The sequence below is a fragment of the Polypterus senegalus genome, chromosome 3 (assembly GCF_016835505.1).
Source record: "Polypterus senegalus isolate Bchr_013 chromosome 3, ASM1683550v1, whole genome shotgun sequence".
Taxonomy (NCBI): Eukaryota; Metazoa; Chordata; class Cladistia; order Polypteriformes; family Polypteridae; genus Polypterus; species Polypterus senegalus.
In genome coordinates this window covers 41830344-41856195 of record NC_053156.1, presented here as the reverse complement: position 1 = coordinate 41856195, position 25852 = coordinate 41830344, and the positions used below count along the sequence as shown (strand labels likewise).

The following is a 25852-nucleotide window of genomic DNA, read 5'->3' as shown; positions in this document are numbered from 1 at the left end:
TAATAAAACAATTGTTCTTCTTCTTGTCAATACTGAATACATTGTGTAAAACAGTCAACATCCATTTTTACATTTTTAGTAAGTCATACTACCTCCATTAGCAGCAATGACTTTCCACTAAAAATCCTTGTAACTGCTGATCAGACTTGTATGATGGTTAAGAGGAATTTTAGGCAATTCCTCTTTACAAAAACAGCTTGCAACATGGCATAGCATTTCAATTGGGTTGTAAGTTCAAGAAAGCTCTTGGTGTGATCTTTATAGAATGTCCATTCCCAGGGAGAGCAGTAACAGCACTGACTTTCCTCAATTTGTAGAAAGTTTATCTTAATGTAAATTAATGAACCAGCAAGACTTTGGGAATGCTTTAGTAGGTTTTTTTGATCAGGATGGGGTTCTAGCATGTATATTTATTTGTCATCCTTTCTGATACCATGTTTTCAATTTGTAATAATGAGTTATTGAGTGTTGATTGATGAACAAAAATGTCATATTGATTCATTAAAAATAAAACACAGTAATTTGAATATGAGTCCAAACAATTCAAAATCAGTTCTCCAATATTTATACACATATACTTAGCAAAAAAAGAAACGTCCCTTTTTCAGGACTGTGTATTTCAACAATAAGGTTTTAAAAATCCAAATAACTTTACAGATCTTCATTGTAAAGGGTTTAAACAATGTTTTCCATGCATGTTCAATTAACCATAATCAATTAATTAACATGCACCTGTGGAATGGTCATTAAGACCTTAACAGCTTACAGAAAGTAGGCATTTAAGGTCACAGTTCTAAAAACGCAGGACACTAAAGAGACTTGTCTACCGACTGTGAAAAACACCCAAAGAAAGATGCCCAGGGTCCCTGCTCATCTGCGTGAACGTGCATTAGGCATGCTGCAGGGAGGCATGAGGACAGCTGATGTGGCTAGGGCAATAAATTGCCATGTCCGGACTGTGAGACGCCTAAGACAGCGCTACAGGGAGACAGGAAGGACAGCTGATCATCCTCGCAGTGGAAGAGCCCGGATCTCAATCCCATTGAGCACGTCTGGGACCTGTTGGATCGCAGGGTGAGGGCTAAGGCCATTCCCCCCAGAAATTTCCAGGAACTTGCAGGTGCCTTGGTGGAAGAGTGGGGTAACATCTCACAGCAAGAACTGACAAATCTGGTCCAGTCCATGAGGAGGAGATGCACTGCAGTACTTCAAGCAGCTGGTGGCCACTCCAGATACTGACTGGTACTTTTGATTTTGAGCCTCCCTTCATTCAGGGACACACTGTGAAACATTTTTAGTTTATGTCTTATGGTGTTGACTCTTTTACTGTTCATACAAATATTTATACATTAAGTTTACTGAAAGTAAAACAGTTGAAAGTCAGAGGACGTTTCTTTTTTTGCTGAGTATATATATATATATATATATATATATATATTTAAAGTATCGTTCAATATGTGTAATATATTTTTAAATATTGCAGTGCTACATCTTTTTGAAGAGATAAAACTGACCAAGGCAACAGCTGAAAATCTTAGCCTCGCCCTGGAGGCCACTCAAGAACAAGGTACAGAACCCATTCTTGAACTCCAAATTTCTAAACTGGTATAAACACTGAACTATACATGAACTGTTATAATTGGAGTTATTTTATGTGCTTCCTAAAGAGTTGTGACCATCTATGTGTTATTTGTTGGCTCTTTGCACCCAATGAAATCAACTTTGATGTTTATTTTTTGATTTAAGACTTCCTTAAAGAGTCTTAATTTTATTTATTTTTTTGCACTGCGCTGCAACGCCATTATGTTTTTCACATGGACACCACAATTTTCTGCCATTAGCATTGGTGGCTGCCATAGTAATGATTCCCAGAATTCTTCAGGGCGGCATAACACATGACATCATCAACGTGATGATATACAGGTCAGCACAAACACTTCCTTAGTATCCAAAATGAGATAAAATCTATGTTTATTATCTGTTATTTCTTTGGTGTGTTTTTGCTTATAAGATTTAAATTATCTGGCTTTTTGGCTTTGATTTTTTACTTAGTACTTTGGATTGATAGAAGGTTTTGATTCTCAAGTAACAAACTTTTGAATGGGTTTATTTACATCTCTTCACCTGGTCCATTCATGAAAACTACTCATTTTAAGTGAATTTCTGCAGGATCAAGTATTGTTTAAGGAATTGTACACACTTACTTACTTTCATTGTAGTGAAGTGATGTTAATACAGGGTGAGCCAAAATAAAGTACCACATTTCTCAAGGTCATTGCGCGAGGTAGAGGCAGCCGAGTGGGTTGGGGTGGAGGACCTGTGATAGGTGATCCCTTGTTTTTTAGTCAGCAACATGCCTTGGTTTGGTGTGCACCATGCTTTCACTGTCGAAGTGTTCTTCAAAATCTACGAATCTATTATCATTACACAATGCACCTTCCAAACGCACTTCAGCATTCCTCCTATTGGTGACAATCCAAATCGTAAAACAATTCTTCAAATTCTTTAGTGGGTAGCTAAATTTAGACAGATGGGTACAACATTTAATAAAAAATCTCCAGGCTGTCCTCGGACTGTATGAAGACCTGAAAACATCCAAGCTGTAAGCGTGTCAATTTTGCAATCTCCTAGATGTTCAGCACACAAACTTGCTTCTGCCTTAGGCATTTCCAACACTTCTTTGAGGAGGATTTTGCATGAGTGCCTTAATTTTCATCCATAAAAAATGATGGTAGTGCAGGAACTCACTGAGAGAGACCAAGAGAGCCGTAGAGAGTTGAGCACAACATTCTGCAAACTGTTCATTTAGATGTCATCATGATGTGCAGTGATGAGGCACATTTCCATTTGAATGGTTGCATACATAAGCAAAGCTTTCGCTATTGGGCAGTAACCCAAGGGCTATTTGAAGTGGAAGATATACATACACTGACCTCAAAATCTTAAAGTCCTCCAGGACGATATTCACCACGAAATCAATGCTATTCCCAGTGAAATGGCTGAATGAGTCATGCATGCGTTCAGAAAATGTCTTGAAGAGTGTATCACTAATGATGGCTACCACCTTAAAGACGTCATTTTTACACAGAGTGAAAAAAATCTATTTTGTATAACCTTTCTTGAGTCATAATGAAATTTATTTTATCTTGTAGCATTTGTGTGAAATAAACATTTGAAGTATGGTACTTCTTTTTGGTTCACCCTGTACTAATTAGAACAATTTTTATGAGAAGAGGCATTTCAGCCCAGTGTGCTTATGAATTCAGTTTACCTATCCATCCATCCATCCATCCATCCATTATCCAACCCGCTATATCCTAACTACAGGGTCACAGGGGTCTTCTGGAGCCAATCCCAGCCAACACAAGGCAGGAAACAAACCCCAGGCAGGGCACCAGCCCATCACAGTCAGTTTACCTAGATCTTCCAAAATAACATCAAGTCAAGTTTTGAAGGTTCCTAAAGTCCTACTCTTTATCATATACTACTTGATAATATATTCTATGTGTCTGTGGCTATCTGTATGAAAATAAAATATTCTGATGTTTTTTTGAGATTTGCTACTAACAAGTTTCCATCTAAGTCCCTGTGTTCTTGTTGAAGAATTCATTATAAAGTAACAGCTAGTATCCACCATACTGACTCCCTTCATGATACTGAACAATTCAATATTGTCCCTTCCTTATCTCTGTTTGCTTAAACTAAAAAGGTTCAGCTCCTTCAGTCTTCTCTCATAGCTCATACATTTCTGTCCTAAATTAGCCTATTTTTTTTCTCTAGACTTTCTCTAGTGTTGATAGACCTTTATTGTAATATGAACACCAAAACTGCCCATTTATGTTATGTTTCAATTGTTCACTCCTTTTAAAGTCTTGTGTTTTTGGGAGTATTGTGTTTTTTAGGATACTGTATCTAATACTGGTGTTGTTTTTTTGTTTTATTTTGATTTTAGTATTGTCAGAATTCATTCATGTCATTTCAAACACAGTGTGATGCTGTTGTTCTGGCCTTGCTATGGTTAGAGGTTGTGATACATAATGTTAGCAGTCAGTATAACGGTATAAATGTCTCACTGCCCACTTCCTCTCCATCTGAATTTGATGAATAATCCCTGATGCACTTAAAATTATCTGTCTACAATACATGAGTTTTTTGGTATTTAATTATTTGCCTAAGTTATTTTGAATGTAATTTAGCATTTGGTTTGATTTGTCAAAAGATTGACTTGATTTCCTGACCTTGTGTGTTTCATGACTTGTATTTCATGTTCTGGTCCTTGAGTCAAAATATTTCTTCTGTTTTTAGCAGAGCAACTTTTATGTGTTGCATGTTGACCTTCTAGTTAAACATTCTACAATTTTTCATAATGACACAATGGTTTGTGTGATCTTTTCTATGATCTTTATAGTTCAAAACTGTACTTATTTTAAATTGTTGCAGACTAACTTTTCACTGATTTGTGTTGGCACGCTTTATGATATTCATGAATAATGGAGAAAAGCAGATCCTGATTGAATTTAAATTTCTCTACAGAACACTTGTTTTTGTGGGATTATTTATTCATTGTGACTGTAATACATCTTTTTGTTGGACACTTTGCAAACACAAAGCACTTTTGCACTATCCTTTGAACATGACTATCGATGCCAGCTGCAGGCATCCTGGGCATTACTGTACTATGTCTCGGCATTATTGGCAGCTGCTATGTATTAATCTGTATCAGAACTAGTTTTCTTCATTTGTAAGATAAAAAATGGAAGTAATTATTTTAAACTTAATTAAAATTAATTTTAAAAAATTATTGGGTGTTATGCACTGATTCATGTCTGTAGATTGCCATTTAATGAAACTGCTGATACTCAACACCTGACGGTGTAAAATTTGTTAAAGTGTTATTTGGACACAGCTGATTTTTGTCTTGGAACCATGAGAAATAACTTGTGGTGTGGACCCCATTACTTCTAATTTATGTTTCATGGATTCTAAATTGGCCCTAGTGTGTGCTTGGTGTGTGGGTGTGTTTGTGTGTGTCCTGCGGTGGGTTGGCACCCTGCCCAGGATTGGTTCCTGCCTTGTGCCCTGTGTTGGCTGGGATTGGCTCCAGCAGACCCCCGTGACCCTATTCGGATTCAGCGGGTTAGAAAATGGATGGATGGATTCAGAACAGAATAACCAAATAGCATATTGTCTTGTCATGCATAAGGAAGTAGCATACAAGTGGCAAATTTTAACTCCATAAAGATGATGTTTTAACATGTCTACAAATAAAGGGTTTTATCTAAATTCTCTCCATTCTTAAACTCTTGTAATCTTCACATAAATTCCTGCTAATGGCTATTGAGTGTGACATCAGTGCATTTTCTTTGTTGACTAGGTTCTACAATTCTTCAAGGTTTGAAATCAGCACAACATGAAATCCAGAATCTCAGCTTGTCCTTGGACAGCCACACCAGAGATATTACAGACCAAGGTGATGCTTATTAAATTTAAACTTTCTAACTGATCTCCAAAATTGTTATATTACGATCACCCTTCAAACAAATCAGTGACATAGTATATCTTATTCAGAAGCCATCATGAGGTTGGTACTGTGTTTAATCTTACAAATTACTGGCCTGTGGTATCTCTTCACTAATTGTACTAATAATTTAGTCTGGCCATTTCATTATTTTGTGTTGCTGTGGTTAGCAGTGCTCTCTCATACCAGAATATAAATAATACAAATACAAGGTCAATAGTAAAGCAATGTTGTTTTGTGGGACATACAGTACATGAAAAGAAACACATGGTGAGGGATACATACCAATAATTTGGGATTACCACAAATACAGTATATGGGTGGATATTTTTTTATAGATTCTGATTTAATGCAACATACTGTGTAAAGGAGATGTTTTAATTTCATTATATTACATTAGATATCCTATCATGACAATCCCACAAATGAATCTGACATGTTTTCTTTATTTTAGAATGGCTGCTGGTTCAGGATATTAAGCAAATAGATTATGCAATACAGGCTCTGGGAGTACAACTGAAGGAATATTTGATGAATGACACAGAACAAGGTGATTCTTTGTGATTAGACAATAGTAAGGAGTTTTACAAAGAAAATTCTTAACACAGATCATGTGTACAATGTTGTACAGGGCTGCAGCTTCTGCAAGAGATTCAAAATGTCAAAGAAACAACAGAAAACATCAGCCTCTCTCAGGTGGATCTTCAAGATCAAGATCAAGGTATGAATTATCAAGAAACATCAAGTAACAACAAAGAAAACATGGATGTTAGTGTGTCACGCTTCAATTCAGAACCATGCTGTAGATATCAAAGAACAGGATAGATAGATGTGTTTATCTTTGTAGAGGGAGTAACATCTGACATTCCACAAAAGTATGAAAATCCACTCATTAATACCACCTAGGAAGACATTAATGAAAGCTGTAATTATTAATTTGGTTTTTGAATCTTTATATAATGTGTTCCTACACCTCTTAACAGTTGCCATTTTTATCAGTTTTCTTTTCACATTTGCTGTCTTCAAATTTCTGTCATACTAACTCTTTGTTAACTAGCAAATCTTTACCTGTCTATCTACAGCTCTCAAATAATAATAGCCATACATATGCAATATACACATAAATCCTTAAGTTTAATTCCAATTAAAAGTCACAGGAGGCTGACTCCTATCCCATTAGTAGAGGATGCAATGTGGGAAACAACTTTAGACAGGATGCCGGTCCATCACAGTAGTAATGAAGCAAACTTGAAGTTATTAGGCCAACATAATCCAGTTCTAGGTTCATGAGAAACCAGAGCCTGCACTGGCATTAGGTGATAACATTCAAGGATGACACTGTATCACAGGGCACAGTCCTCTCACATGGAGTCAGTGGTGAGCATATCCTTCACATCTTTATAATTTTGCAGTACCTGAAATAACAAAAAACACTATGCAGACACAAGCAAGACTTATGAAATTCACATGAGCAGTGCTTTTCCTGGAATTCAAACCCAGGTTGTTGAAGCTTTGAGAGAGACAATTGTGACATCCTGCAAGTGCAGCATGATATATTACTACAAAGTTAATATTAAACACAAAGTTACAGGCAATAAATTTACCAAAACTATATAAAAAACATGACACAACATGTACACAGAAAACGATATGTAAGAATATACATGGTATACATGCTATACAAGTGTGTAGATTGTACACTGTCAGGTAAGCTTCTGTGCAGCTGAAATTACTTTAAGATAGACATCTTTGCACTACTTACACTCTCACAGTTTAGAGTTTAGTGAAAATTTAACAAAGAAATAGGAAAGGCTTTGGATATGGCAGTGCTTAGAATTACAGCAATACCACAGCACTGTGAAAATAAGTGAACTATGCTTACACTTGAGAGACATATTTTTATCCAGTGAGTGTTTAGACTGTCACCATACAATGGATACAGAAAGTATTCAGACCTGTTTGCTTTCTGTATACTTTATAGTGTTGGAGATTTAATTTTAAATTGATAAATGTAAACATTTTTCCATTAATCTACATTCAGTAATCATAATGACAAAGTGAAAACATGTTTTCAGAAAGGTCTGAAAATTCATTAAAAACCAGAAACTGAAATAATTTAGACAAGAAGTATCCATTGCAATTAAAGAACAAAGAGAAAAGGTCTGAACTCATTAAAGGAGCTCCTGTTTTAACACTAGAATCCCTGGAGGCTAAGAAAAACATCATAATGCCAAGGCACCTTAAATTCCTTCGCATATATTCTTCAGCATCTTTGTTTGCAAATGTGTCGATCAGCACTGGCAGCATGAAGTCTGCTATCCCATCCCCCACTGACACAGCTGAAGTTCAGAATTTTGTCATTATTACTATAACATGAAAAAAAAAATCTGTTTTAGGTATGTCTTCAAAATTTCCTATCATCCAACGTTTACCCAGCTTGTTGTAGACACGGATCACACATGAAATGTATGTATTTCAATCAACAATATACTATTTACTCTATACAGTTCCAGACACCTTACATCTGGATAAACAGACTTGAGCTGGGAAAGTTTAGCTGCTGGCATCAGCTGTATCAGTGGTGGATGGGATAGCAGGCTGCATGCTGCCAGTGCTGATTGATACATTTGCAAAACAAAGACACTGATGAAGAGGTGCTAAGGAATTTAATGTGGGCCGGCATTACAACTTTTTTTGGAGGGTGGTGAGATTCTAGTGTTAATTCCTGAAGAAAAATCTCTCTGTTGGTCAACATACACCTCTGCTGTTCATCTCCATGCAATGAATGGCTTCACAGATTACCTTTTGCTCTATTTGTTACTCTACCTTCTTCTATGTAAAAGCCAAAATTCCAGTATACCATCTCTCATAAATTCTAATTGTCTGTTCTCGGTTTACAGAAATTTCCGGCAGCAAAATGACATGTGCACTTCCTCAAGTAACATATCAATTAACCTATTAAATATTTTTATATCTCTCATCCTCTTCTATCTCTTTCTACCCCTTATTCCATATCTTCTTCATCATTAGGCCTTATGGCACATTCCTGTAGGTAGCTTTTAATTCCATTTCTCTGCAGTATTAATGCAACTTCTTCATCTTCTCAGTTTTAAAGGTTGTCCAGAACCAGACGGATATGCTACACATGGTACTCAGCTTACTCTTTAAGGTTCCTGGTGTAGGTAAGTTTCATATTCAACAAATGAGTGTCTTGAGAAGCAGAAATGGTCACATTAATAATAAAATAATAATAATAATAATAATAATAATAATAATAATAATAATAATAATAATAACATTATTAATATAGTACCTTATCATACATTTTCATACAACTCAAGGTGCTTTCCACATTAATTAACAAAAACAAAGATATACCACATTTACTTGGATTACTATCATTAATTAATACTATGAGAATTTCTAATAAATGTAAGTATACTAAATACAAAATCAACCAGGTATTGTTAAATAAAATGTAACTACTGAAGTGCAAAACAAACCTTCACTCTTATCAGAAAAAGATTGTCTAATTAAAATATTTATATATTAAAGCTGACAATAGAATAGCCAGATCTAATTTATATATATACTAGCAGAATACCGCGCTTCGCAGCAGCGAAGCACTGCATTAAAATTTTTATTAAGAAGAAAATTTTACCTTTTTAAACTGAGGGAAAATATGCCAATAATTATTTGTTAAGGATCTCTTTGTATACCATGTTGTCAGTTCGGCCCTCCGGTTCTAACATAACAAAGCTGTGCGCTGAGCTTACTCTTGAGCATGCAACGCACAGTTGGCCATGTGAACAGTAATCTTGTCTCAAATCTCACATCTTGGATTGCTGCTGTCATAATCGGTTTGAGTTTCATGGTTTGTTTCAATTAAGTATTTGCAGAACTTGTGTTGAAGTGACATTTGGCATCTGTCAAGCATTGTAAGCATACAACCGGTTTCATCGATAACTTCACATCCAGCTTTTGAGAGTTTAAACATTCATAAACATCAAAGTGTCCAATACTGAAATCGTCACCTGTGAATCTAAGATGTTTAAGAGGCATTGGCGGTTGTCGAAAGGTGTAAAATATTTGGCCATTTTGGTACACTTGAAAGCGACAACCGAACAATTCAGCGGCAGCCATCAACTCACATGCAGAACCATAGGTGAAGGGCTTAAGCATTTCACTCTTCTAGTGCTCCTGTGTAGTATAATTATCTCCTGTACCGTCATCAGTCCCCACCTTGAACCTGTCCCAGTCATTCAATAAATAAGACACAATGTTCCTCCGGATATCAAGAGTGAGCCTGATATGGCCGTGCAATATGTAACTTAGAGAATGGAAAAGGTAGGTGGTATCTCCGGGCATGGAAACCACTCAGTAAGTGATAGTAATCTGATCGAAAGTGATCATCTCGATAGACATGGTAATGGGGGTTGGAATGATAAAGGAAATGGGTACCTGAGCAATGAAAAGTAAGTGTAAAATACCTATACAATAACTATAATTGTAATAAACAAACAATAAAACAGTGGAGAAGCCGTGGATTAAACAAAAAGGCTGTAGTTATCAGTAGGGAGACGTGAATCCCGTGGTGAAGGAAGGAAGGGAATGTAGAGACTGGAGCGACAGACGACCTTATATAGGCAGGCAGCCAACAGCATGGGAGGCATTGGGATGGGGGACCCAACGCCGCCTCACACGGTGACCGAGCTGCAGGCTATGGACGTATATATGTATGTAAGTAGGATTCAGTTAGCGTTGGGAACCCGTGTACCAAATTTCTTGAAGATGGGCCCATAAGTAACAAAGACTGTTGAAAAGTTCAATATGGTGGCCGACAGTGGCATCATACCACCGAAATAAGTACGTACATTGGTTTTGGTTAGTGCAGGGAAGCCACCTACCAAATTTCGAGAAGATGGGGCTATAAATAAGAAAGTTCAACATGGCAGACATTGTTGACCGTTATGACCATTACGCGTAGAATTTCGAAATGAAACCTGCTTAACTTTTGTAAGTAAGCTGTAAGGAATGAGCCTGCCAAATTTCAGCCTTCTACCTACACGGGAAGTTGGAGAATTAGTGACGTTGGAAAGTTCAATATGGCGGCCGACAGTGGTGTCATACCAATGAAATAAGTACGGACATTGGTTTCTGTTAAAAGTTCAATATGGCGGCCGACAGTGGCATCATACCACCAAAATAAGTACCAAATTTCAGCCTTCTACCTACACGGGAAGTTGGAGAATTAGTGACGTTGGAAAGTTCAATATGGCAGCTGACAGTGACGTCATACCACTGAAATAAGTATGTACATTGGTTTAAGTTAGCGCAGGGAAGCCGCCTACCAAATTTCGCGAAGATGGGGCCATGAATAAAAAAGTTCCATATGGCAGACGTTGTTGATCATTATGACAATTACGCATAGAATTTTGAAATGAAACCTGCTTAACTTTTGTAGGTAAGCTGTAAGGAATGGGCCAGCCAAATTTCAGCCTTCTACCTACACGGGAAGTTGGAGAATTAGTGACGTTTAGAAAATTCAATATGGCGGCCGACAGTGGCATCATACCACCGAAATAAGTACGTACATCGGTTTTGGTTAGCGCAGGGAAGCCGCCTACCAAATTTCGTGAAGATGGGGCCATAAATAAGAAAGTTCAACATGGCGGACGTTGTCGACCGTTATGACTTTTACGTGTAGAATTTCGAAATGAAACCTGCTTAACTTTTGTAAGTAAGCTGTAAGGAATAATCCTGCCAAATTTCAGCTTTCTACCTACACGGGAAGTTGGAGAATTAGTGATGAGTCAGTGAGTGAGTCAGTCAGTCAGTCAGTCAGTGAGGGCTTTGCCTTTTATTATTATAGATACAGTAATCCATCGCATCACTCTATTACGGATTTTAAATGTAAGCATATCTAAATATATATCACGGATTTTTCGCTGGTTCGCGGATTTCTGCGGACAATGGGTCTTTTCATTTATGGTACATGCTTCCTCAGTTTGTTTGCCCAGCTGATTTCATACAAGGGACGCTATTGGCGGATGGCTTATAAGCTACCCAATCAGGGCATGTATTACATATTAAATAAAACTCCTCAATGATATACGATATGCTTCCCGTGCGGTGCTTGATTGTTTGCTTTACTATGTCTCTTTCACTCTCTCTGGCTGACGGAGGGGGTGTGAGCAGAGGGGCTGTTTGCACAGAGGCTGTTTGCCTAGACGATACGGACGCTCCTCTACAAAATGCCACTTTATCGCGGTACTTCGGCATTCTTAAAAGCACGTATTGATTTTTGATTGTTTGCTTTTCTTAGCGAGCGCTCTCTCTGACATTCTCTGCTCCTGACAGCGCTCCTTTGAAGAGAAGATATGTTTGCATTCTTTTAATTGTGAGAAAGAACTGTCATCTCTGTCTTGTCATGGAGCACAGTTTAAACGTTTGACTAAAGGGTGTTATTTCATGTCTAGAGGGCTCTAATAATGTTAACACTGTGGGAGAGTTTATAAGGGCTTAAAATATAAAAAATAACCACACAAACACATGGTTTCTACTTCGCGGATTTTCACCTATCGAGGAGGAATTACTGTATATATATATATATATATATACAGTATATACACGAGGGATTATAAAGTGTCGGGGAATTCGTCCATCCTTGTATACTGTGAAGTTATTCTTGAGAAGAATATGCTCAAAGTTGTAGTCATAACAACAGACAAAAACAAATGACAGAGTATTTATGAGGTGGGGATGGAAATTGGCACAGGATGCTGGGAAGGAACCACTGTGTTGGATGGGTAGTAGTGATGTCATTAGATGGGGACCAGAGAGAAAGGAAGGAACCTGGAAGTGGCTGCCATCTTTGTCTATCCTGAAGTAACAAAGAGATATATATATATATACAGCTGTGCTTGAAAATTTGTGAACCCTTTAGAATTTTATATATTTCTGCATAAATATGACCTAAAACATCATCAGAGTTTCACTCAAGTCCTAAAAGTAGACAAAGAGAAACAAGTTACACAAATATTATACTTGGTCATTTATTTATTAAAGAAAATGATCGAATATTACATATTTGAGAGTGGCAAAAGTATGTGAACCTTTGCTTTCAGTATCTGGTGTGACCTCCCTTTGCAGCAATAACTGCAACTAAACATTTCTGGTAACTTTTGATCATTGCTGCACACCGGCTTGGAGGAATTTTAGCCCATTCCTCCGTACAGAACAGCTTCATCTCTGGGATGTTGGTGGGTTTCCTCACATTAACTGCTCGCTTCAGGTCCTTCCACAACTTTTCGATTGGATTAAGGTCAGGACTTTGACTTGGCCATTCCAAAACATTAACTTTATTCTTCTTTAACCATTCTTTGGTAGAACGACTTGTGTGCTTAGGGTCGTTGTCTTGCTGCATGACCCACCTTCTCTTGACATTCAGTTCATGGACAGATGTCCTGACATTTTCCTTTAGAATTCTCTCATATAATTCAGAATTCATTGTTTTATCAATGAAGGCAAGCCGTCCTGGCCCAGATGCAGCAAAACAGGCCCAAAGCATGATACTACCACCACCATATTTCACAGATGGGATAAGGTTCTTATGCTGGAATGCTGTGTTTTTATCCTTTCTCCAAACATAACGCTTTTCATTTAAAACAAAAACAAAAAAAAAATGAACATGAACGTTAGCCAATGTGAGGGAGGCCTTCAGTTGCTTAGAAGTTACCCTGTGATCCTTTGTGACCTCGCCGACTATTACACGCCTTGCTCTTGGAGTGATCTTTGTTGGTCAACCACTCCTGGGGAGGGTAACAATGGTCTTGAATTTTTTCCATTTGTACACAATCTGTCTGACTGCGGATTGGTGGAGTCCAAACTCTTTAGAGATGGTTTTGTAACCTTTTCCAGCCTGATGAGCATCAACAACTCTTCTTCTGAGGTCCTCAGAAATCTCCTTTGTTCGTGCCATGATACACTTCCAAAAACATGTGTTGTGAAGAGCAGACTTTGATAGATCCTGTTCTTTAAATAATACAGGGTGCCCACTCACACCTGATTGTCATCCCATTGATTGAAAACACCGGACTCTAATTTCACCTTCATACTAACTGCTAATCCTAGAGGTCCAAATACTTTTTCCACTCATAAATATGTAATATTCGATCATTTTCCTTAATAAATAAATGACCAAGTATAATATTTTGTCTCATTTGTTTAACTGGTTTCTCTTTATCTACTTTTAGGACTTGAGTGAAAATCTGATGATGTTTTAGGTCATATTTATGCAGAAATATAGAAAATTCTAAAGGGTTCACAAACTTTCAAGCACAACTGTTTTACCTAGGCATATGTACATTGCAACCCATTCAGGAGAAACAGTTTGATGTCATTAAAGTTAATGAAATGAAAAGATACAAAAGCAAATCATAGCGGGGTCAGCTGATTAGGATCTAGATGAAGTTCCTCATTCCTGAATGTGATTGTTTGACCAGCTAACACGGAGAAGAGGAAAAGAAAAAACTCCTATGAGGCGTAGGAGTAAAATAATTTTCTGGGGGGCAATGGTCAGAAGACAGAAGTGAGCAAATCAAATAGTTAGGTCTGATGGTAATCAGTTTCTGCATCATACAATGCCAGCTGATTGCCAACCCTCCACTGGGGACAACTGATTAGCGCAGTCGATAATAAGGTTTCCAAGTCCTCCTTGTTTCTTCCAGTGCCCCAGATGACTGCAGAATAGAGTCCTTTGATCTGGTGTGGATGGCACATAGCGCCACCATATAGGATGGTAAACAATAACATAAAAAAGCAATGGATTGATGCTGGGTTCTTATTAATGCATCAAGGAGCCAAACTTATAATTAGATCATTATGTTATGATGTAATTACTGAAAAGCCAGATTTAAAAAAACAAGGATTTTGGACGTTTTTTGAAATGGTCCACAGATTTAGCCCTGCATATTTCTATTGGTAAATTATTCCAAATTTTAGGTGCATAAAAACAGAAAGCTGCCTCATCAGTTCTTTTATGCTTAGATCTAGGAATAACAAGCAAACCAGAATTTGCAGATCTAAGACTGTGTTTTGGTAAATAAGGAAAAGGCATTCAACAGGTATAGTCAAGATTGTTTAAAGCCTTATTTATAAGTAGAAGTATTTGAAAATCAATTATAAAGGACGTCAGTCAATGTAAAAATATTAGCAATGGGGATATATGTTCATATTTTTTCTTTTTGGTTAAAATTCTTGCTGCTGCATTGTGGACAAGCTGTAGCAGATTTAAGTTATTTTATAGGTACTTCTGATAGGAGAGCTTTGCAGTAATCTAGTTAGGTAAACACAAACACATGTATTAATTGTGCATACAAATTTTCTGACATTATATATTTTAATATCCCTAATAGGTTTAAAATTTGCTATTTGCAAATTACACATAGATGGCAATGACCAATTTAGGGCTGCACATCTTAACTTGAAAAGGAACAAAATATAGGAGAGGAGATCCTAAAATCAGTAAAGATGAGAGTGTGACTTGCTCTAGGGCTATTCCTAGCCAGAGGTTAGTGAGGTCACCTTAACTATACCAAGGGGTCCCATTTAAAGGATCATTGGGGTGGTTGCAGGAGCAACTCTAGGTATAGGTTGTGTAGGCACTGGCCTAGGGGACGCTATGAGCCCTACTTCTGTTGCAGGAAATGTGTGCCAACCCCCTACCCACCAGTTGCAATCAAAAGGATGACAGTTTCAAATGAGGACCCCCCACTCATTGATTTCATATGCAATCACCGTGAGTTGGCAGTTTTAGTCCCCCAACGACTCTGCAATTTCAGTCGCAGATCTGAAAAGGTGACTCTCACTTCTTTGGGACGCAGTGTACCCTTGAGTCAGCCAAAGGTGGCAAACATTATATATGCTTTATTTTGTACTACCGTGAGCCTTTAAAGAAAACAATAGACTGTCTGAACACACCCAAATGCCTTTCAGCTTTTTAAAGCAAGTCTGTTTGGCCACCATGATACATTGAAAGATTTTGAGGAGACAATACAACAACAACAACAACAACATTTATTTATATAGCACATTTTCATACAAACAGTAGCTCAAAGTGCTTTACATATTAAAGAATAGAAAAATGAAAGACATAATTATAAAAAATAAATCAACATTAACATCGAATAAGAGTAAGGTTCAATGGCCAGGGGGGACAGAAAAAACAAAAAAACTCCAGACGGCTGGAGAAAAAATAATGATAGACAATGATAGAAAGCTGTTTCTAGGACAGACCTTCTGCACTGTTTGTTAAACAGTTTTGATAATGATGGAAATTTGAGAGGGAGAGTAAGATTTTTGGCTATTAGATTAAGATTTCTTTTTTTACTTTTTTCAGATTCCTGTCCAACCAATTTCCAGCATTTTAAAGAGAGTTGCTACCATTTTTCAACTGAAAAAAAGCAATGGCAAGAGGCTCAGACTTTCTGCTCCACCCTGAAATCACACCTTCTTGTCATCAATGATGCAAATGAACAAGCAAGTTATTTTCTTTTCTGTACTTAAAGAAGCAAAGATCGATCCATTGTGCTCTGTCTTGTCTATTGAGTTAAGCTGATATACTAGTTGATCTGGTATACCGGATGAAATTGTTCCTACGGTACAGATTTCAAAAAAAATTTCACTGACCTGGGGCCTCATGTATAACGACGTGCGTAGAATTCGCATTATAACATGACGTAAGTACAAAAGCCAAAATGTGCTTACGCACAGAAAAAATCCAGATGCAGGAATCTGTGCGTATTCCAAGTTCCGCGTTCTTCCGCTCCATATATCCCGGTCAGTGAAAAGTAACGCTCGTGCACGCGCCTTCTGTCCTGCCCCAACTCCTCCCAGAATTACGCCTCTTTGAATATGCAAATCAATATAAATCACCCTTAAGATCAGCATTCTGTGAAAAGACAATGGGAAAAGTATGGGGAAAATATAAGAATTTCAGTGAATACCAAGTGGAGGCAAAGGAAAAACATACATACTTTGTTTATTTAAACCGTGGTATAATCAACAAAAGGAAGTTGATCGAGTGACATAGCATGTTGGAGAAACTTGAAAGCTTACGTTCACAAAGTTGCACAGTGCCAGAAATAAAAAAGAAGTCACATATCAAAGTCGCCGTGAAAAGGCGAGTTGTAGCCCACCATCTGAGTGTCATATGAAAGCTTATTAGGGTACAGAGAAAAAAGGCACACAGTGGGGAAAAAGCATGAAATGTCAACTTCAATCTCGAACTTTCCACTTTAAGTATGTAGTTTATTTTGTCATTAAAGTAGAACATCATAAACTTCATCTTAAAATCATTTAATTAACCAGTTTCTCAAATCACATTGTAATTAAAGTAGCAAGTTAAATGCTTTGTTTTGTATGTGATCTTCTATGTGCTCTATGTGTGTGAATCACTACTTGCTTCTTAAACCGGCTCTCTTCCTCTGACTGGACACAGAATCCATTACATACGTTATAGTACAGCTCTTTGAATAACTAAAATACTGAGATGTATACGTGATATTATTTTCATGATGATAGGAGTTAAAGCACATTAAACATGAGTTTCACAGTGCAGTGATTGTGCGCGACCTTCGATGACATTATTTATTGCAGCAGTACTCATGGGCGGCTCTAGGCTTGTGGCGGCCCTGGGCAGAGAAAGAATCGGTGGCCCCTTCACCCGCCAATATCAATATGATATCTTATGCATGTTGGATGGCCACGTCCGTTGCGGACACTGCATAGCCGCCTCGTGTTCATGACACAAGCGTTTAACTTTTGTCGAAATTTGCCGTTGCATTTTTAGCTGTGTCGTTATTTTCTCTTTCTGTTTTATATTCAATATATATTTGCGTGGCCACCCCTGCAGTCCTTGCTTTTCTTTCTCCAAGTATCCAATCGCCACACAATCAGCTCTGTAATAGACGTTAAGCCATCTGTAAGCTTAGAGAGCTGATTCTTCAAAACGTTTAAGGAACATTGAAATATCTTTGTAGTACGTGTTTAATTATTCTATCCTTCACACCAGTCCCAGTGAAGAATATAGATTATTTAAATGAAATTAATGTTTTATCTGTATAATATAATAAACATATTTTGTTGCATTTCATCTTAAAAATGATATTGTCATCATATGTAAATATGCGCTTTATAAAGTGGCCCAGGTTTTGTAATATTATAACTGTAGTGCAAGTTTACAGTGGGGTAATTGTACTTATAAGTGTAAACAGTTCTACAAGGAGCAATTGATTGAGTGCGTTTAAAGTTCTTGGGATGAAACTGTTTCTGAACTGCGAGGTCCGTACAGGAAAGGCTTTGAAACATATTGATGTGGCTCTGGTAGCGTGTGCTTGAAGCTGTATACCGATAATTCTCTTTCCGATCAGCTGCTGCTGTGATTCCCCACTTAAATACAGTGATATAAATACTCCAAGTGGTGCAGTGAGAGTAATATGGAAAAAGATGATCCGTTGTGGAAACTCCTAACTGGAGCAGCTGAAAGAAGAAGAAGAAGAAGGTGCAGTGAGAGTAACAACGCTAAAGCAGTTATGGTATTTGGAATACTATGGCTATTCCCTGGACCATTATATTGTTACAAGTTAATTACAATCAGATGCATTACACTAATAAACAATTTGCGGTTAGTTTAAGTGTATTTATAAAGCAGCGTCAGGAAAATAAAGAGTAACCACACAGGAACAGTAGCACTGCTTTGACGCTGAGTGCCGCCAGTCTGCATAACCGAGCGGAGAACTTGCGTACGACAAGGTATGAAGTACCGTGGAAAAGTGCATGGCTTTATGCCAATTGTAGGTTTTATACATCGTGATTTGAACGTGGAAAAGTTCTTATGCAACATTTCTGTGCGTACGCACTGTTCATTCATGAGGCCCCTGGTGAGTACAAATGAAAAATTAACAGATCACAAAACATATAAATCTGTGCATGGAAAAGGGAACAGCAAATGTGATATGTTTATGTATTAATGTCTTAAATGTGATGTCTTTCTATTGTATATAGGGTTGCAGGTGACCTGTAACAAGTAAGGTTACTTCTTTAAAAATATAACCCTTAGTGACCTGCAGTTCAGACTGATTAGTGAACTGATACTGATGCCAATCTGCTACGACTCTACATTGGATTAAATGGTTTTGACAATGTGTGCCAATATAAGTATGGTAATAAGCCAGAGGTTTAAAACAGAGATAAAGGACAGGAAACTTACATGTCTGGTTCTGTGTTGGCTTGTTAGTGGCATAGATGAGTGAGTGAGAAGGAAGCTTCTATCAAATCTTTTGGAGTAGCTGAGTATTAACAGATAAAATTTATGACTTTTTGCATAATTAATCATTACTTTATTTGTCAGTTCTGAACAATACATATTGCAGTCTGAAAAGTATTTACAAATACATTACATTGGCATCTACTGTAATCATCAGAATTTAAAATTTTACTGTGATATAATTTTTGGCCAAGCTGTCCACTTCAATGTATTGGACCCATGTAATGTTGACATCACTTTACATTCTTAGCACTAGAATTACCAAAGCCTATGAAAAAACTTGCAAACCCAGCCCGCTTTAAATCCATTCGCACCTTTCCGTCAGCATCTTTTGTTTTATAAATGTGTCAATAAGAGCAAGCAGCCTGCTATTCCATCCGCTCACCACCGCAGAAACGGCAAAAATTGCTCTGCCAGCTCAAGCCTTGTTCATCTGTTAGTGAGGTACCGGGAGCTGTATAAGGTAAATAATATATAGTTATTTGGAACACATGCATTTCATGTGTGTTCCTTGTCTACAAAGATCTATGTAAGTGTAGCATGACAGAAATGTTGAACACAAACCTGAACACCAGGTCGTGGTTTGAAACCTTACCACGTTACAAAATAAACATTTGAGTAGTGAGCTGCTCTTATTGTTACTATTATACAATAAAAACATACATTTGATTTGAGTCTGTAACAGCCAGTGTAAATGTATGGTGCTTGTAAAGGTTAGTATTTTTTTTTATTCAGTTTTATTCTCTCAGTTGCATTCATGCTCGCCCTGATCTGACACAGCTGTTAAACACAAATAAAGACATGCTAGAACAGAGGATAACTCAGATGAGGATGAGGGCTCCACATTGGAGAAAGAGAACAGAAGCCCTTCCTGCAAGGAAAGTCCACTCACATATAAGAACAATGTAGCTGCACCAGGCGTAAAGGAGAAAGATGGCACTGTTTGGATGCAACAACAGGTCGAGTGTCATCCTGCAAGTCAGTCTGCTCCACACCAGTCTTTCAACGAAACAGTATGACTTACAGAGCTTAGAGAGCGATTTTTGCCGTTTCTGTGGTGGTGGGGGTATGGGATAGCAGGCTTCTTGCTACTTGCATTTATCGACACATTTACAAAACAAAAGACACTGACAGAGACGTGCAAACGGATTTAAGGTGGGCCAGGTTTACGAGTTTTTTCGTAGGCTTTGGTAATTCTAGTGTTAGGCAAAATTCCTACAGATTTTGCTTAGACTCTAAAATCACTGAAGAAAATTGGTGCATAAAATCTTCTCTTCATTGTGGCTCAGTGGGTAGGTCATTTTCTTTATGAATATGAACTAAAAAGCATGTGTGAAAGAGTGCAGGCAGTGTGGTGTAGTGATTAAGGTACAGCACTTAAAACCATAAATAGACGCCCTCGCTCGCTTGCTCACGCTCTCCTTCTTTCTCTTTTTGCTTTTTCTACCTTACAACTTCTCATGTCCAACCACATGCCTCAGTTTCTCTGAGTGCCACACTTTTCTCTGATATCCTAAAGACATAAATGTTAAGTTTCAACATTAGAACAATTGTGATGAGAACAGGTCATTCAGCCCAACATGCTCGACCACTCTGTTCACCTAGATTGTCCAAAGTTCAGGTTTGAGAATTCCTGAACTCCTCTATTCCATGATCACACCATTACATAATTTATAACATGTGTCTATGGTTCTTTCTGTAGAGAAAAACTTTCTAATATTTGCAGAAAATCTGTCCTTAACAAATGTGTTCTTATTGTAGCTCTTATTTTAAAGTAACAACTAGGATCTACAGTATATGTCCCCTCTTAGTCTCTGTTAGCTTAAATTGAAAAGGTTCATTCTCTCCTTGTAGATTATACCTTTTAGTCTTAGAAGCATCCTAGTTTCTCTTTTCTTGATTTTCTCTAGTGCTGCTATGTATTTTATGTAGTATGGATACCAAAAATGAACACAGTAGTCCATGTGAGCCTCATTAGTGCCTTATAAAGCTTAAGCAAATGTCACATTCTGCAACTTCTGGTCCTGGCGTTATGTCAAATTTGACTGAAGTTACTAATTGCATTGTCTGAACATTTACTGACTGAGTGCCATTTTCCAATGCAGTTGAGCTTTCCCCTGTTTGGATCAACCAATAGCGTGCAGCATGATACAACACATGCTATATGAAGAATTAACAGCTATGGCGAGTTTAGCCACAATCTTGGCCATTTTTTATTCTTTTTTTTCCATTCAAGTCATCAGACAGATGAGCTTCTCTTCTTTTTGTGCTTGTGAAGTCCAAAACACCCACATTTCTTTTTCCTTGTCTCTGCATTATTTGTATTGAGCATTCATTGGTTTCCAGCTCTCATGCACACAGAGCCACCCCTACAAGTAAAGACAAAATCAAACTTGTTTGATCTGTTCAAGCGAGTCGTAGACTGGTTGGAGTGAGTTGTTAGTTAGCATGCCACATTAGACAACTGCCATAACGGGAGTGAACTGCCAGCTGCCTCCAACTCACTAAAATTGTGAAAATGAAAGTTATGATTGAATAGGCCTGCTACCTGTGCAATAGACCCCATCTCCACCACACTTACCAAATTCTGCCTTAATTTCATAATCCTGACTGCTACAAAAATAAATTCACTTGATACTGGCTCTGTGCCAGGTACTTTGAACATCATTTATGTTAAAAAAAGTATTGTCTTGATACTGACAATCTAAACAATTTTTAGTCAATCTCTATTTACTTTTTCTGTCTGAAGTTCTTGAGCATGTGGTGGCCTGCCAGCTCATTAGTTACTTAACTTGTAATAAGCTAATGTAACGTTTACAGTCTGGTTACAGAGCACATCACAAGTGGTGACCACTAGGGGACACTCTTGATGTAGCCCCAAAAACAGAATGTCTCAGACACCACAAAAGTACAGGAACAAGGCTAAAACAAATATATGTTGTCAAAACTCTGCAAACTTCAAAAAGAAACAGACATAACATATAAATCCCTTAAATAAAACCTATATATCAATGAGCAGTAATACTGAAACTTGTTGCTAGATGCTACAGAACTGCACTATTAACAGCGAACAACATTTATTTATAAAGCACATTTTCATACAAACAGTAGCTCAAAGTGCTTTACATATTAAAGAATAGAAAAATGAAAGACACAATTATAAAACAAAATAAATCAACATTAATTAACATCGAATAAGAGTAAAGTTCAATGGTCAGGGGGGACAGAAAAAACAAAAAAACTCCAGACGGCTGGAGAAAAATAAAATCTGTAGGGATTCCAGACCATGAGACCGCCCAGTCCCCTCTGGGCATTCTACCTAACATAAATGAAACAGTCCTCTTTGGATTTAGGATTCTCACGGAAGGGCTTGATGATGATGATGGTCACGTAGACTTCTGCCTTTTAATCCGTCCATCATTGTTGGAGCATCATGAAGCTTTGAGTAGGTGGTGGTGGCGCAGGCCGCCTCACCACTTCTTTTAAGTTTTGTTCTTGGAATTCTAAGGAGACACTCATTTGAAGATCTGAGGTTACGATTTGGAATATAAGGTGTCAGACATTCTGATATATAAGATGGAGCGAGATTATTTAAGGCTTTATAAACCATAAGCAGAATTTTAAAGTCAATCCTGAATGACACAGGTAACCAGTGTAGTGACATTAAAACTGGAGAAATGTGTTCGGATTTTCTTTTCCTAGTTAGGATTCTAGCTGCTGCATTCTGCACTCGTTGCAAGTGATTTATGTCTTTTTTGGGTAGTCCTGAGAGGAGTGCGTTACAGTAATCTAGTCGACTGAAAACAAACGCGTGAACTAATTTCTCAGCATCTTTCAGTGATATAAGAGGTCTACCTTTACTTATGTTTCTTAAGTGAAAAAATGCTGTCCTAATGATCTGATTAATATGTGATTTAAAATTCAGATTACAGTCAACAATCACCCCTAAGCTTTTTACCTCCGTCTTGACTTTTAATCCTAATGTATCCAGTTTATTTCTAATAGCCTCATTGTATCCATTATCTGATCACTAAAATTTCAGTTTTCTCTTTATTTAACTTGAGAAAATTACTATTCATCCATTCTGAATGGTAACATTGGTAGATATATTAGGTTCATAGGTTCACTGTTGCCACATACTGTATATAGAGTGCAGTGAAATTCTAACATGTTAATCAACATGCAACACATCCTCGCCCACTGACACTGTGATCAGTGAGTATTAACACTTTACTGCAAAAATTGCTTCTTAATTAACTGTCTTCCTTCTCTGGAAATATTATGTTTCCATGAAGCTAGAATTTCAGCATAACAGAACCTGAAACATAACATATAAACATATAAATATTAAACAGGAACACTAAATACTCTTAGATAGCAGAATCTCAATAAAAAAGTAAATAAATAAACAACAAACCTCTGAACACACCGGAATAAATAAAAGAAATAAAACCTCTGACTTGGATAAAGAAACAAATCAGTCACAGTGGGGCAATATTAAAGTGCTAATGAAGGAGGTCAGGATTAAAAATGAGCTTTGACTTTAAATCTATAAAGCCATAATATAATATTTTAATTGAATATTTCTGAAATAAAACAGATCACATGGAAGATTTCTGCTATGTTTTTCAGAATTATGTCAAAACAACTGCCAAAGGAGAACTATATTGGATTGGACTACATGATAGTGTGAATGAAGGAGCTTTTCAGTGGGTGGATGGCACAGACTTTAAAAATGTAGACAAGTGAGTGTTTCAGTATTTTTTCCAATTTGTACCTGGAAGCTGTCATGCTGTCAGTGTTTTAATGTACTTTATATTAATGAAAACAGAATCTTAAGTAATGCATCTACTGTATATCTATAATTCATGTAGGTTCTGGGATGAGAATCAACCGGACAATTGGAAAGACAGTGAAGATTGTATTAATATTAGCATTTCTGGTAATTGGAATGATAACAAATGTACATCAAACTTAAAATTCATTTGTGAGAAAAAAAACAGCCTTGATGACTGGATTCAGAAGCAATTGAAGGAAATCAACTTAAAAAGGGACAGCAAACTTATAAGACAGCCATGAAACCAAAGAGAAGGACAAAAGATTAGCTGTCTTAAATTTTTAACCTTTGCCAAGTTATTACTAATAATCAGTTCAACCAAAGCTGAAAAAACATTTATCAAGAAAAATGTATATACAGGTATTCAAAAATATACCAAATAAATTCCAAAAACTGGTAAAAACAAACAATAGTTGTTTTTTTTGGCTTGTTTTCTTTGATGTCTTCCTGTTTGGTTGGATCTCCCGGGATGGACATATTCTGAGCTGATTTCTTTTCTTCCCCAGTTAGTGGAAAATATGTTCTGTCTTACTAATAACATTATTGTTATTGAACAAGAAGCCGCTATCTGCGACTGGCAATATTGAAATTTTCTTCTCTGGATGGGCAATTTTTTTTTTTACTTTCCATTTGTACTTTACTATTGCCTTGGACAACAGCTTGCATACATTTTGCTATATTACCAACGAGAGTTTTTCCCATTTTCTGGCAGTTATGTTTAGTCAATTTAAAATCTTTCAGTTCCTTATGTTGTTCCAATTACAGCATGACATGCATGCAGAATTCTGACACAGTGGTCTGATTGTGGGTGACAAGCAGATTTTTGTGAATGGTAGTATTGGTTTCCCACTTTGTATGTATGTGTATGCAGTACTGGTGTACTTAATAAGCTATGATGGCTATGCTGAGGCACCTTCTGTAATTATTTCCCATTTCTATTATTTTCACTACCTGATCTGTGCATTTCGGGAACTGCAGGTCTGACATTGTGGTCAGCAACACAGGAGAACAGCAGGGGACTGTACTTTCTCCGGTTCTGTTCAGCCTATATACATTAGACTTCCAATACAATTCGGAGTCCTTCCACGTACAAAAGTTCCCTGACGACACTGCTATTGTGGGCTGCATCAGGAGTGGGCAGGAGGAGGAGTTTAGGAAGTTAATCAAAGACTTTGTTAAATGGTGCGACTCAAACCACTTACACCTGAACACCAGCAAGACCAAGGAACTGGTGGTGGATTTTAGGAGGCCCAGGGCCCTCATGGACCCCGTGATCATCAGAGGAGACTGTGCAGACCTATAAATACCTGGGAGTGCAGCTGAATGACAAATTGGACTGGAATGCCAATACTGATGCTCTGTGTAAGAAAGGTCAGAGCCGACTATACTTCCTTAGAAGGTTGGTGTCCTTCAATATCTGCAATAAGATGCTGCAGATGTTCTACCAGACGGTTGTGGTGAGTGCCTTTTTCTACGCGGTGGTGTGCTGGGGATGGCAGCATAAAGAAGAAGGACGTCTCATGCCTGGATAAACTTGTTAGGAAGGCAGGCTCTATTGTAGGAACGAAACTGGACAGTTTGAAATCTGTGGCAGAGCGACGGGCAATAAGTAAATTCCTGTCAATCATGGAGAATTCACTGCATCCACTGAACAGTGTCATCTCCAGGCAGAAGAGTAGCTTTAGTGACAGACTTTTGTCACTGTCCTGCTCCACTGACAGACTGAGGAGATCGTTCCTCCCCCACACTATGCGACTCTTCAATTCCACCCAGGGGAGTAAATGCTAACATTATTCAAAGTTATTGTCTGCTTGTACATGCATTTTTATTACTCTTTAATTTAATATTTTTTTTGTATCAGTATACTGCTGCTGGATTATGTGAATTTCCCCTTGGGATTAATAAAGTATCTATCTATCGATCTATCTAACCACCAATGCCTCTTAAACATCTTAGATTCACAGGTGACGATTTGACTAGTGGACACTTTGATGTTTATGAATGTTTAAACTCTCAAAAGCTGGAGGTGAATTTATCGATGAAACCAGTTGTATGGTTACAGCACTTGACAGATGCCAAATGTCACTTCAACACAACAAGTCCTGCAAATACTAATGTAATTGAAACAAACCGTGAAACTCAAACCAATTATGACAGCAGCAATCCAAGC

General features: G+C 37.4%; 1 protein-coding gene across 1 annotated transcript in view; it reads left to right on the top strand.

The window, feature by feature from the left end:
* LOC120525068 (C-type lectin domain family 4 member M-like) overlaps window positions 1-24073 on the top strand; it is a 39263-nt gene extending 15190 nt beyond the window's left edge. Inside the window, exons 9-16 of the mRNA XM_039747044.1 lie at window positions 1484-1567; window positions 5375-5470; window positions 5973-6068; window positions 6150-6239; window positions 8626-8700; window positions 15918-16057; window positions 23478-23590; window positions 23720-24073. Of these exons, the coding sequence (XP_039602978.1) occupies window positions 1484-1567; window positions 5375-5470; window positions 5973-6068; window positions 6150-6239; window positions 8626-8700; window positions 15918-16057; window positions 23478-23590; window positions 23720-23924 (899 nt within the window). The 3' untranslated portion in view covers window positions 23925-24073. The remainder of the gene's footprint in view (window positions 1-1483; window positions 1568-5374; window positions 5471-5972; window positions 6069-6149; window positions 6240-8625; window positions 8701-15917; window positions 16058-23477; window positions 23591-23719) is intronic.
* The last annotated feature ends 1779 nt before the right edge of the window (window positions 24074-25852 follow it).